The sequence below is a fragment of the Bicyclus anynana genome, chromosome 9 (genome assembly GCF_947172395.1).
Source record: "Bicyclus anynana chromosome 9, ilBicAnyn1.1, whole genome shotgun sequence".
NCBI classification, from domain to species: Eukaryota; Metazoa; Arthropoda; class Insecta; order Lepidoptera; family Nymphalidae; genus Bicyclus; species Bicyclus anynana.
Window position 1 is genome coordinate 7,071,967 of NC_069091.1, and position 14,987 is coordinate 7,086,953.

Genomic DNA, 14,987 nt, shown 5'->3' on the forward strand with positions numbered 1-14,987 from the left:
TAGAAGAATGGACCGACAATCTTTCAGTTTTAATAATGTGAATGGTCATTGGTCGGGCTATCAGTCTCTTGTCCTATTCAATGTTATTGGATATCGAATGATTAAGCAAACATAGATTCAAAGAACACAAATCCTTAATAAGGATAAACAACGGAAGATCAAATGGAACTATTTTTGTTTCATTTGTCATTAAAAAACTCAATTATAATCCGATTTGTCTCAGCGGAGTCAGCTCCAGGGCATCACACTCGCAAGTGTCACGCCGAGGGTTGTCCCGAAACAGAAACCTATTATCCCGGGCGAGATTATACGCCTAGGGCGTCACAATTAAATATTATACACTTAAAAGCTTCGGCCTTTGCCGTTTCACTTCGCTGCCACCCCTAAATGTCCCATTAGGTCTGTTTGAATACGTAATATTTTTGCATTTGCCGCTTCTAAAACAGAATTGCCGGTTCCTTTGAGAGCTGTAATCTATTTGTTCTTTGAAATAACTGTTACGGTTGAGCGCCTAACTTAAATAAAAAGTTAGCCTTTAATGTAGGTAAGAGTCCGTTTCTTTAAGCAGTTCTTAGATTTAAGAGGGGCTTTAATGTTAAACACATTACGAATATATTTTGATCTAACATTCGCAGTTTATAATTTCTTTTTAGCAATGAAACCTCGCTGGCTATTTATAGCTTTAGAAACTTTAAAGGTAGAGGTCGTGGTCGCCAAGAACCGAATCTGCTTGGCGACCGCATCTGGGTCGTACGACCCACTGCTTAATATGAATTTATATGGAACAAAGGCGGTCGCGCGACACGGTCTCGGGATTTGTTTAGTGCTCCGTATAAATTCATACTAAGCAGTGGGTCGTGCGTCCCGGTCGCGGTCGCTGGTCGCGAATCCCTTAAATAGTTGAACTATTTTACAAAATTTAAATGGAATATGAAGCACTAGTAAGCGCAGTGTTGGCCGACCCCCCACAGTATCGTGATGTTCGGAAGTCCCTACAAAAGGCCTATGTCCTGCAGTGGACGTCCATCGGCTGATATGATGATGATGATGATGATGATGATAAAGCAAAAGATGCGCCTTCAGTTAAGATAATTTATTTTTATTTTTTCTTTCACTTTCAACAATGACACTGATCCGAGGTCCGCATTCTTTATAAAAATGATAATTTATTAGAAACACAATACCTTACACAAAAAAAAATGTCATCAAAGGCGTTATTTTATCCTGTACAATTTGGAAGTAATCGACGCTTCTTTTTGATGAGACCGTAAAATTAAAATAATTAAAAACCTTCCGAAAAAATACACCTACACGATTCTTTGCTAAATTTGAGATGGTTATGGACAAAGGGGTGCGGATATCGATATACCTACCTACCCACATGTTTTTGTAGCCTAACTTTGCTACAAACAACTGTTGGCTTGACTTTAATGCCATGACAACAGTTCACTGTATACTGTTACGACTGATTGGGAATGGGTCACCCTCGGAACAGCGTGTCAAATCACATTGATTGAATTGTTTTTCTATTAAAATTTCTCTCTATTTTTTTACAAAATCCAATTTTTTCGTGACATAATTAAGGTGCGTTTCAGATGCACTTGTCTATAGGAGTTAAAAAAACGTTAGGCGACTGCCGTTTTAATTTAAATCAAAAATCCTTTTTTATTCCTGTTTCCTAATCCTATTTTGTTTTTTTTAATAGGCTCATTTTATTTTCACATAGTTTTTTCAGGAGAACTTTAAGGTCTCAAGCGAAGGCTAACAACGAAGCTAAGGGTCCGGGTACTGGAGGCATGATACCTCACCAATAGAATATAATAAAGTGCTCCTGGTTTTTTTCGGCTGGTCTGACCCGTGATTCGAACCCTGCGCGCGTGGAACGCCAGACATCCTGTTTGTGTCTCATTTAATTACAACTCAAAATAGTCAGTACATACAGTCAGTCAGTACATATATAGTTACCAAAGTTGCAAAACATCTGACTGTCGCATCTCGTTTTATATATTTCAACAGCGAGAGTTCTGTCTATTTATACGCTTGTACGTTGAAAGCGAACAAAAAGTTAATATCGTCAAAGGTTTCGCGCACCTGTGTTGTACACTTTTATTTCCATTCATTTTACAAGCGTACCTAAAAAGTAGCCGGAAAAGTTTTCCTCTTTATTAATTTTTCAACTTTATATTACTTAGCATCAGTTGGTTCTTTTTCATCCACATTTATAAAAATACATTTCATAATAGTTATGTGACTGACAGAAAGGTAAAATGAATCCTCATAATCTACCTTAGTACGCTACGCATTATTCTCTAGGTACCTACTCATAGTAGGCAAAGTCAAGCTACCACAAAGCTTTCTGTTACCAGATAATTCTGAGTTATACTGGTCATATTGCCCGCCGCCTTCCTGATAATTTGAATAAACTCGTAGTCGTGGTGGGCAAGGCAAGGTGACAAACCACACTACCTCATCCTCACCTAGCCACTGACCAAATGAAGGCGCTCACGGGCCTTACGACGGATATCAGAAAAGTAGAGGACCGGAATGATAGGAAGTTGGATCTCGCTCCATTTTAAAATTTACTTTGGGCCGGCGCTGGTCAGGGCTAATCTATGAAACAGCTAAACCGATTTTGACTCTACTGGAAGATAAAGGATATCATTGAGCAACATAATATCCTACTAGGCTACTTATTATCCAGAAAAATTCCATGGTTTCCTCAGGATTTGTGAACAACGAAATTTCACCAAATGAGTCGCGGGCATTCGCTAGCTTACAAATAAAACTGTATGGCATATCAATACCTAAAACACTCGTCAGTCACACTACACACTTCCAGCTCTACCGACAAGTGCCCGAGTTAGCTTTCGAGTAGAAATTGCAACTAATTTAAGTGTTGCCTTCACCCTTGCCAAGTGTCTAACGCACGCGAACACGCGAATGCGAAGCTAATGAAATATTACGATTAAACTTATTGTTGAACTGTTAACAGTTAAAGGTGACGATAAAGAGAATTCAGAAATAAATAGAAGAGAAGAAAATTTTGATTAAGTGCAGTGCTTGAAGACGAAAGTCTTCGAACAGTGCGTGTTGCCAGTGATGACCTACGGATCTGAGACTTGGTCGCCGATTATTAGAAGGCTCAAAATCAGTCAGCGGGCGATCAAGCGAGCTATGCTTGGAGTTTCTCTGCGTGATCGAATCAGGAATGAGGAGATCCGTAGACGAACCAAAGTCACTGACATAGCTCAGCGAGAAGCTGAAGTGGTAATGGGCAGGCCACATAGTTCAATGGACGTTGGGGTACCAAGGTGTTGGAATGCCGACCCCGCACCGGAAAGCGCAGTGTTGATCGACTCCCCACTAGGTGGACCGAAGATATCAAGCGGGTTGCAGGGAACCGCTGCTTGCTGGCGGCTCGAGACCGTTGTGCTTGGAGTTTCATGCAAGAGGCCTATGTCTAGCAGTGGACGTCTATGAAGCTGAGTGAAGCGTCAGCGATTGTAGAAAGAAAATCAACCTGCCACTTGGCTGTTGATCGTGTCATAGAGTTAGGCATACATACACAAGCTAGAAAGATTATGGGCCAATTTTACCACCTTCACATAATAGTCTAACCGTAAGTTTCTTACTTTATGGCAAAGACAATAATTATGAATAAGCTATGAAATACTTATGAGGTGGTGAAAATGGCTCACACTCAGGTAAAAGTATCTACAATTTTATTTCCATCAAAGTTATGTATGATGTACTCGTAGTGTCTGTATCGCACACAATAGTACGAGACTGTAGTACACAGCCGGTGCATTTTTAATGAAATTTCTGGGCTTTCCACAAAGAGGATATGAATGAAAAAACTGCCGCCGGATTAGCTATCATGTAAGCGATATTTTTTGTTCCTTTGCTGGATCAAGTTATTTTGTCTATCTACCCCATATTGGCAATTTAACTTATGCAAAAGTAAAGATTAAAATAACAAATTAAGTGATAGTCTCTATTAAAGAAAAGGATTGTTTGAAAGAAAATAATGAAATTTCAAATTTCCATTCTAGTAGACAATAAAACTCAAAAAATTATTGTTTTTTCTATTAATAATAATAATAATAATAATAATAATAGCCTTTATTAACAATTTACCTTAATATAAAAACTATACAATATAAAAAAATTACGACACCGGTAAATCGTCTTGCCTTTCGGCATAGGCCTCCCCCAAGATCTTCCATGCCTTGCGATCATGAACTTTCCTTTTCCAAAGTGTTCCTGCTGTCATCTTCAAATCATCTTCCCATCTTCTTAATGGCCTGCCGCGTTTCCTTTTGTTGTCTCTAGGGTACCAAACAGTTACGTCCTTAGCCCAATTTGCGTTTTTGTTCCGCATTAAATGACCAGCCCATTTCCATTTAAGGTTTCTGATTGTATACGTCACATCTGTGACCTTTGTTTTTTTTCTGATACATTTAAGATTTATCTTATCCTTTCTCCTTATACATAACATACTTCGTTCTATATTGTGCTGGCATGTTTCTAGTTTTTTATAGTGTTTTTGCGTTAGGGCCCATGTCTGGCAACCGTATGTCATACAAGGAAGTATACATGAGTTAAATGTTCGAGATTTTAGTTTTAGTGGTATTTTTGGGTTCTTAGTGATATCCTTTAACGACCAATACTTTCCCCACGTTTTATTAATCCTGTTCTGTATTTCTTTGCATGCTATATTTTTAGGAGAAATTATTTGGCCAAGATACGTATATTCATCCACGTAATCAAGATCTCTATCATTCACTTGTATGGGCTGTTTAGTGCGGTTTGTCATTAGCTTTGTTTTTAATGTATTAATAAGCAATCCTACGTTGAGACTCTCCGCTACTAGTTGGTTTAGCATTTCTTGTAAATGATTTGGGTTGTTTGTTATAAGTATGAGATCATCAGCAAATCTGAGGTGATTGAGCAATACCCCATTTACTTTAATTCCATAATCTGCCCAATCTATGTTTCTGAATACATGTTCAAGAGTTGCAGAAAAAAGTTTTGGCGATAAAGGGTCCCCCTGCCTTACACCCTTTTGGATTTCAAACTTATCACCCATTCTTTCAGTTCTTACCCTTGCCGTCATATTTTTGTAAATATTCTTAATTATTCGAATGTATTTCTTGTGTACTCCTTGATTATGTAGTGCTTCCCAAATTTTTCCATGTTTTAGCGTGTCAAAAGCCTTATTGTAGTCAACAAAAGCTAGATAATAAGGCATATTATATTCGTTGCATCTTTCTATTACTTGTTTTATCGTATGGATATGGTCGATTGTTGAGAATCCACTACGGAATCCAGCCTGTTCCTTCGGTTGGTTTTCGTCCAATATTTTTGTTAATCTATTAAGTAAAATTTTCGAAAATATTTTATAAAGGTTAGACATCAAACTAATAGGTCTATAATTGCTGATATCATCTTTGTTTCCTTTCTTATACAATAATGTAATAGTTGATGTTGCCCATTGTGTTGGCACTTCTTCTTTTTCTAAGATCTTATTGAATAAATCTAACAGATATTGAAGTATAATATGAGATGTACCTTTTATAAGTTCGTTTGAAATGCCATCTTCACCCGGAGCTTTCCTATTTTTCTGAGAATCGACAGCCTTGATTACTTCATTTCTCATTATTGGATGTATTTCATCTTCATCTTCTGTGCGTTTTAAATTCACGTGACAAGATTCTTGGTGAATTTGGTCACTATATAGATCGCGGTAAAAGTTTGTTGCTGATTCTAGTATACTTATTCTATCTGTATAAGCTTTACTTTGTTTTTTACTTTTTATTTTTGGAATCCAGTAAGTGTTTTCTTCTAACTCCTTAAACGATTTCTTAACACCACCTGTACTTTCTATGTGAAATAAAATTCTATCTAGCCTTGTTTTTTGTCTATGTTTTCTAATACTTTCATTAATTTGTTTGCTTATGCTTGAGATTTCTTTTCTATTTTTTGGTTTTTCCAGAAAAAGAGTTTTCCGTTTCAGTAAAAGATCTTTTGCTTGTGTTCCTATATTATCTTTGATTGGTCTATTCTGTTTCTGTTCATATTCTGTTTTATTTAATAGTTTTTCTAAAGTATCGTATTTTTTCTGCATATCATTACTTTCTACTTCTTCAGTGTGTAAGCGTAAGGTGTATTCCAAGTTGTTTAAAATAATTTCTGGTATTGGTAGGTTCACTTGGTTTTTATTATTATTTATGTTTCTTCTAGTCGGTTTTAACGTTGTACCATGGATTTTTCCACGTACCATTCGATGGTCTGAATAGAAATTAAGTTGATTTATAACGCGGACATCCATAAATAGTTTGGGCTTGTTTGTCATAATAAAATCAATTTCTTTTCGTGTTTTACCATTTGGCGAAATCCATGTCCATTTCCTATTAAATTTTTGCTTATAAAAAGTGTTCATAACGCTTAAATTATGCTCCAGAGCAAACTCTACAAATCTTTGTCCATTGTTATTTCGCTTTCCGGTCGTATAAGGTCCTATTAGTTTATCTTCAGTCTTCATTCTTTTTCCTATTGTACTATTAAAGTCACCCATTACAATAGTTGTGTTTTGTACAGTATCCATTATTAAGTTTAATTGGTTATAAAAATCGTCTTTTATAATTTCATCTGTATCGTCTGTCGGTGCATATACTTGGACTATCGATATGGGATGTTTGTAGATGGGTAAATTAATATTCATTACTGCTATTCTATCTGAAATTCCTATGAATTCTTGAATTTTATTTTTAAGATATTTCTTTACTAAAAACCCTACGCCATATAACCCTGGTGTTTCATTTTTGTAATAAAATACGTATTCTTTATATTCTTCAATTTTTTCTTCAGATCTACGGATTTCGCTCAATCCTATTATATCCCATTTAATGTGTTTTAGGGGGTGTTCTAATTCTAGAAGCGATTCCCGAGTCCGTAGTGTTCTAGTATTAAATGTTCCTATGTATATGTTGTTGTCATGTGAGTTTTCTTTATTGTTTTTATTCTTATTAATTTCAAAGAGTGAACGCGGGGGGTTATGGTCTAAATCCCCACGGGGACCAGCCGGATTGGGGATATGTTTCTTTGTTATTATTTGTTTTTTATTTTTATTATTACTGTTTTTATGATTACCGGTGTCTACTATTTCCTATGCCTTACTTGATTTGTTTTCTGTTAAGGATTGGGATCTAGATCTCATATACGCAAATGGGTCCTTTCTATGTAGTTTTGCAGGAGCAGGTTTTCCAGCTTCTTTATCTTGCGAACTTGTTCCAGGGGACTGTGAACTATCTCGTTTTCGTTTTTCATTCTCTTTCGGTTTAATTACGATCTTATTGTTACGTATATATGCGTAATTTCCCCTTTCCCTTTCATTTTTAAGTTCATTTTGTAGTTCTTTGCGTTTTTGTAGCATTTCCTTTGAAAAATCCTCGGTGATGTAGATATTATTAGACATTTTTTTCTTATTTTTCAAGATTTCAACTTTTTTGTTATAGGTGGTTAGAGATATAAGTATTGGTCTCGTCTTACTATCATTCAGTTTTCCTACTCTATGAAGTTTATTTATATCAAATCTTTCTAATTTTACCTGTATATTGTCAAACAAATCTATGACCATTTCTATGAGGCTGGTATGGTTCTCCTCGACTTCCTTTATACCATGCAGTATGATGTTATTTTTTCGATTAATGTTTTCTAAATTCATTATTTTGTTATTCAAAATTTCTATTTCTATTTTTAAGTTTTTATTTTCTTCCACCAATGGCTTGAGTTTTTCATCGATAGTTTGCATGATATCTTTTTTTACTGTATCAGTGATAAGGATAGTTTGTTTTTGTAGTTCGAGTTTCATCATATTGAACAATGTCGACATTTCTTCGGATATTTTTGTTGACATGTTTTCAGAGCAATATCAAAACGTTGAAATTTGTACTCGTATTAAGAAAAGACGGACAAACAAATAAAGTGGTTTTCTTCGTAAATTGGGTTTTTATTTTTGAATCAGTAACAAAAAGTTTTATCGAATGCCGCCAGTACGTGAAATGAAACGTATGTAAATTTTCTTTGTTAAGTTGGTAGTACGTTCAAATGTCAACTCACGCGCAGCTGACTTCGTGTTTGTTTACAGTTCGAAATACAAGTACATACGGTTGCTGGACAATGACTGTCTATTTTTGATATTTTTACACCGGCCAAATAGAATCCACTTACTTCGAGGATTACTTGTTATGAAGTGTTTCGAGGTGTATTTTCTTAATTTGCACTTGTGTTCTTCCGTTTGCCGTGCTTGTGAATTCCCAAAAACAGTGTTTGTAGCGATTTTTCGATTTTATGAAATTAATTATCACGAGAGATTTAATTGTGCGTCTGGTGTCATAGACAACCGGAACCGGAAAAAGTTTTTTCTATTAAGGATCTAAAAATAATAGAATACAAAAAAAATATCAGAATACTAACTAACTACCTAATAAGAATATCTTCCAAGCTAAGTAAACTAAGAAAGATTTTGTCATAGAAAATTGCAATAATTTAATAACGCATCAAATTACTAGTATTAGGTAGGTACTCGTAGTTGAAAATTATTTAAAGAAAAATATAAGATTAATCTTTTTAGAATACTTGATATAAAAAAAACTTTAATAAAAGAATCGATTGGTGAAAAGCTCACCCCAATATAATTTCAGAAAAACATTGGTATGCGTGTATCGTTCATTTTGTGCTTTCAAATACTTGAAATTTTTGATTCGCAATGGTATGTAATATGTTGAGTATAAATTTCGCATGTCGAATTTTTTTTACTTCTTTCTGTGGGACCCTCTTCCATGTTTGTTCCGATTGCGATTCCAATTCCGATCCAATTGTTGATATTTGATGTAATAAATAAATGTAATGGTTGTGTAGCCCTGATATAGGAGCTCATCTTTGTCTTTAAAAACCTGCTCGTTATTAGGGTAGGATCAGATCTATAAAATTTTGAATTAGGATTTAGTTATACGATTATATCGGTCACTTAAAATAGACTTGTTGTAAGTATGCTAATCATTTAATTTATTCCTTTTTCTTTTGGTTTTGTGGGGTACAGAAATTTTTAAGTGCTTTGTTTTGTTTTTTCTATTTTGTTGATACTCTCATGTCAAATACACAAGACAAAGTGCATACAACTAGTACAACTAGTGTCTATTTCTTGTAAGTGACTCCAAAACTGGACTATTTAACATCTTTAAATTAAAACGAATAGATCGCAAAATCACTGCTACTTTTTGATTTGTGCTATGATATACATACTTTCTGATTATGTCTTTCTGATTTCTGAGGGTCGATTCTACTATTTTATACTCGTCGATGTAATATTTGCTAACAAGTTTCATTAGAATTTGAACTTTATTTCTATGGCATGATAAAAATAAAATGTCCCTAACAACAAAGTTGCCATGGAAATGAGCGATGTCACATCGCCGTAACCTTACAGAATACAGGGGCAGTAATTATATCGAGAGTTGATAGTCGTCACATCATGAACTCACCAGAGTAGTTCTGCCAGAAAGCAGCTCCTCCGCTCATGATGTCGACAGGCGGCGGAGGGTAGTTCCACTGGGGCTTGTCGGGCGTGCGCGGGGGGTCCCTCTGGAACGGCGGCGACGAGGTGGGGGGCTCTGTACTTGGCGGTTTGCTCTCTGTACCGTTCTCACGTTCGCGATTTTCTTGGGACGGTGGTGTTAAATTCTCTGTTGAAGAAAAAGAAATATTTAATATTTTTCGGTATGGGTTTTAATGTAATTTACTTATATTCAATTCAAAAGAGATCTTGACGACATCATGTTTTTATATAAATTGATGATATGTGACAGCTTAAACATTACTTCTAGATGTTGCTGGTGTTATTTTGTTTGTTCAATTCTTTAAACAACAACTGTCTCCAGTAAATTTTCTGCATTATATTCTTCGTACTTCAATCAATCTGGTTTTAAAAATTTGTTTATCAAAATATAGCTTTAAACATGCTATCAAAGCTAACTTTGCGATACTATAATAAGCTTATTTCAGTATATGTCAAGGTTCAGAAGCGTAGTTCGCAATCCGTTTATTATGACTCTAGTTTAAATATGCCAATTACAGTAAGTAGCAAACAGCTATTATACAAGAAATTGAGTTCGAATGCGTGTTACTACATCGACCCTCATTTCAAATGGCCTGCGAAACGATTTCCTGACACGGAGATTAGTACAAGGCTTCACTAGTTTACCACCCTCCTTACGTCACGCACTCCATATAAACTCCAAATCATTTGTAACATAAGTGATGTTAACTAGCCATTAAAAATACAATCCTATTTCCCGTAATTTATAGTTCAGATTTGAGTAACAAGATGGGTCTTTAGTAAGATGTTTGGGTTCTTGTTTTGACTGATACAAAGATTGTTTGACAGAAGGCAAGTTAACATGTCAAACGCAGTCCAGTGTCAGTACATTTGCCTACTGATTTAACTACTTTCTACATTTATTGTTTCTCAAAGACTTAGCTATGCAATATCTAAATAACTATCTATGCATATAAATTACCTTCGTAATATTTATTTTTAATTTGTCTTAATAAGTTTTTTTATCACTTTTAATATCATAATCCTCCGATATAGTTTGTCTAGTTTTGGTAGTCTGTTTAGCTTTCGATGTGTTTGATAGTGTATGGTTGACAGACAGTCGATGTATAAAACTGAACGTTCCTTAGCCAAATAGATTTCCAACTACAGACTGACTATAATAACATTAATAATAAGTATATAATGTATTTACCAGTTACTATTCTCAGAATTTCACCGGGCGCTCCTGACTGCTTTAGTGCTTCTTCTATCTTCTGTCGTCTTTTTAACTCCAATTCTAATTGGTCTTGAATTTGTTGCCTCTGCTTTCTTTCTTTCTTTAATCTCTTCTGATACATTACTGGAAAGAAAAAGATTTGTTAGTTGATTTTGTAATATTATAACAGATAGGAGGGAGGTAGGGTAGTTATAAATATAAGTAAGATATCTTTGAGTTTGTGTCTAAGTTATATCTAATATAAGTAATATATATCACGTATCGCGGTATTTGAGGTCTATCCTCCAAAATGGGTTCACCAATTTTGATATTTTTGTTTATTTGATATGTACGATAATGAGCCGCAGAGTATTTGGCACCCCAATTTTTAAATGCGATTTTTGTTTTTTTGTATACAGGCCTAATATACAGAAAAACGTTTTCCGGGTCAGCCAATATCATATCTATAACATCAATATTTCTATAACTATTTACAAAATTAAATTATAGTTGTATTCTAGAACTATAAATGTTAACTAGAAAGTTAAATAAAATATTCAAATTCTTCAACGAATCAATATTTATAGTGAACATGGAATCCATTTTGCTTACTTGTACCGTATCGAAACAACAATTGCTGTGAACGCTGCGCGAAACGAAACAAAACTAAATAATCGGTTTAGCTTTCGTGCCGTACGCCATACTCGGTATTCGTCAATACGCAACCACTCAAAGTGCATGCATATCCATATGTATACCAAACAACACGATAACTTGAAAATCGCACTGTTTGTCCCTTTCTTCCATATCAAACTTTGTATCTAAACTACCATAAATATGGTGGAGAGATTCACTTTGATTTTCGTCATCGATAACAATCATCAGAAGCTATCTCTTTTTTGCTATAAGAAATCTTATTATGCTATCTTTGTCTGTTTGAGGCGGTTCGATTGATGTTTTAGAACGCGTATCAAATGAAAGTTGAAGAAGAAGCAAAGCAAGCAAGTAAATGTTGTAGGTAATGACAAATGCATAGCAATATTATGTGTTGAATTTTTAGTGCCACAACATATTATCTAGATATTGTGTTGTTACCGTAAAATAATTTAAAAAATCAAATGCACCTATTAGTTTTAAGTTGTCCTATAGCTATACGCTAACAAATGAATTCTTTCCTGCGAAGAGAACGAGCTTAAAATTGGATAAATAGCTCAAACAAGCAAATAAATCTTATTTGCCATTCGAATTGAAATGTACAATCAACTTTTAACTGCTCTAACTTTAACATTTTAAATGAATTAATTCAAATCATAAACATCAATGAAAAATATTTCTCATTTATGCATTAATAGGATAAAACTCTTTCACGTAAAGACGAAAAAGAAGTAATGAAGACGCAAGAAGAAATAAGTAGCGCTGTTGGTAATTACGAAACAGCCTAGAACAAATTAAAGCGCATTAGAAATAAAAAACTATATGATTTTCTCATTACAGATTCGCTAGTTATAATTAATGTTGATGCTAATGAACCGGTCGGGGTTCAACTCCTACGCATCATTTGTCATACAACCTCCGACACCAGTGTTAATAAAGCGTCGTTTTTGTACCTCTCGATTCTTAATATGATTTGCAAAATGATTCTTGGATTGTGAAAAATATATTTTGTTAACGGTACAGTGATGAAGATAATTGATTTACACAAGAATTTCTTTTAAATTGTAATTTTTGACTGAATGTCTTGAAATTCACTTCAAGAAATTTTAAAAATCGTTTTTTAAATAATGCTCATCTCGGTAGAATTAGCTTTCCTAATCGATGATAAAGTCACACTGGCATATTTGACTTTTGAATAGTGCTTGTAAAGAGTCTTACTAAGAAATAAATGAATTTGATTTGATTACCATTATTATTAATATAGTCTTTCTTTTTCTGTTTTTAAAAGTAGTGATAAGGTATACAGACAAGCGTTTGACAGTAGACAGTGCGTTAGTGTTTAAAACTAAAGGAGCGTCCTTTGATGAAAGACTGAATTTAATAAAGTTGAATTGATTAAATAAACCATAACTTTAGACATAGAAACGCGTTTGGTCTGTCGTCTTACGACTACAACCAAAACTAAATTGATTGAATATACCAAAACTATTAATAAAACTTTAAACTATAGTTAAGAAACTGACACTTTACCATTAAGTTTAACTTGTAGTTTACGTAAGATGTAATCTTTTAGGTGAGTATGTAATATATAGGTACAGAAAAAAAGTTGAAAATATAAAAATTGAGCGAAATTTTACCAACAGCGATAGCACAAAGTCGAACGAGTTTCACATAACATAAAACGTATATTTAGGATGAAAGGTGAGGCCAATCCGCTGTGCGAGTGAGCCCCCAAACGTCCAGTGAGTGGAAAATTCAACGGCCCGTCGAGTCCGAACCGGCGCAGACCAACACCTCTGAAAAACACTTTCTCACTCGAATGACGCCCATTTTTGGATCTTTTCATCTCACCTCATTTGTAAATAACACAGACATTATCAATTAGTGAGACGTGACACCTTCTGGCTCGGTGCTTTTACCCTTGCTTTGTCAGTTATTAATTGTGTTAAAGGTGCTCTATTTTGTTTTAATGTTTTTTTTTTGGGAGTAGTGGTATTGCGTCCAGATATACATTAATAAGGTAGTTTCATTGTCAAAGGAAAGTCAGCCATGTTTATATATCACCTATCTGAAAGTGGCTGTTAAGCAACATATAATATTTTTAATAAACGGTGTCATACACCTCCCCCATATATGTATAGATTCTAAATAATTTAACATAGCATTTTTCTGCTGTGTGTATGTGTGTGTTCCAACACACATAAATACACTTACCCTGTAAAATTACAACCAAAGTAAAACGTCAAACGTCATCATAAACACCTACAATAAGATTTAGGATTTCGGATAAATTAAATTTTCTACCTTTACCAGCGTAATGAAGATTTCTAGTCGTTTGAATGCACACTTGCACAGTTCGACGAACCACGACTCAGTATATCAATTCAATATGACGGTAGCATACCGTGAAACATGCTATCATAAAATGCAGTCACCACTTCATGGTTAATGAGATCCAATTACCATTAGGTGAGATCACAATCAAACGTTAACCTGTCAGCGTCAATATAAAAAATAGTAATTAAATCACGGTCCATACCTACATATCATCGGTAACATATCTAACGCTCTAGCTTGCGAAGCATTCAAAAGAATCAGATAGCAATCAAATGTCTTATCGAATTCAATAAAGCGGGAGCGACGTCGGTCTATTGTTTTTATAAGTCAATATTTGTCCATAGATCGTCGGCTCTCTTTGAAAATAATCCAGCTCCTAATACTTCGATAAGTTCATGAGTAAAGATGAATCGTAATAATTCTTGAATAGATTATTCCTTTCGGCTCAATGGAGCTTTGAATAAAGAGTTCTAATCTTTTGTTGCTCTCTCTTTTGTATCGATATCTTATAGTTATCATTTGAGAAACAAATTACATAAAAGATCCATTATAATTTTCTGCTTATTGAGTATTGCTATTGTATTTGATTTTATTACTTATCTTGGATTTTTTTATTAAGTCGATGTCACTGCTCGAGTGATTAAATTTTTGAAAAAAAATTGCATGGAAAGTGACGCACAAAAAAATACATGAACAACAACAACAGTCAAACAGAGTGATATTAAGCAAAACAATTCGACAACGGAGCGTATGAATAACGAACCACCGAAATATTGAAGGAATTCGTTCAAAGGGGAAAAATGCAATAAAAAGTCCGGCCCGATACAGAATGAGAGTGTGGTTAAAAAGCAACGAACGAATATGGTTGCGAACATCCGCTGCAGACAAAAGTTCGGCTACTTGGCTATGCAAATTATATTTGCGGACCGCCGCGGTTGAGACCCGATCTCCGACGTTCCGTTTCACTTTTACGTATATACCGTGTATTCTTTTCATATTTTCATCCGATTTCCTTCCCCTCATTCATTTTGTTCCGCTTTTAAAAGTCGCAGAACAATGCCGTTTTTTGCGGGGTTTATTCGCCGCGAGCAGTTTTCTTGCGCTTCCTTTCTTATTATTATTATATCTCTCTTTATATGTATCCGGTTCTCTTTTCTTTAATACTTTCGACTCATAAATGGC

The 14,987-nt window shown here is 34.7% G+C and overlaps 1 protein-coding gene across 2 annotated transcripts in view; it reads right to left on the reverse strand.

Moving 5' to 3' along the window:
• LOC112044740 (dachshund homolog 1) overlaps window positions 1–14,987 on the reverse strand; it is a 206,244-nt gene that overhangs the window by 5,197 nt on the left and 186,060 nt on the right. For both annotated transcript variants that reach the window (XM_052883449.1, XM_052883448.1), the window contains exons 10-11: window positions 10,812–10,958; window positions 9,546–9,746 (exon numbers count right to left, since the gene is read on the reverse strand). In XM_052883449.1, the coding sequence (XP_052739409.1) occupies window positions 9,546–9,746; window positions 10,812–10,958 (348 nt within the window). The remainder of the gene's footprint in view (window positions 1–9,545; window positions 9,747–10,811; window positions 10,959–14,987) is intronic.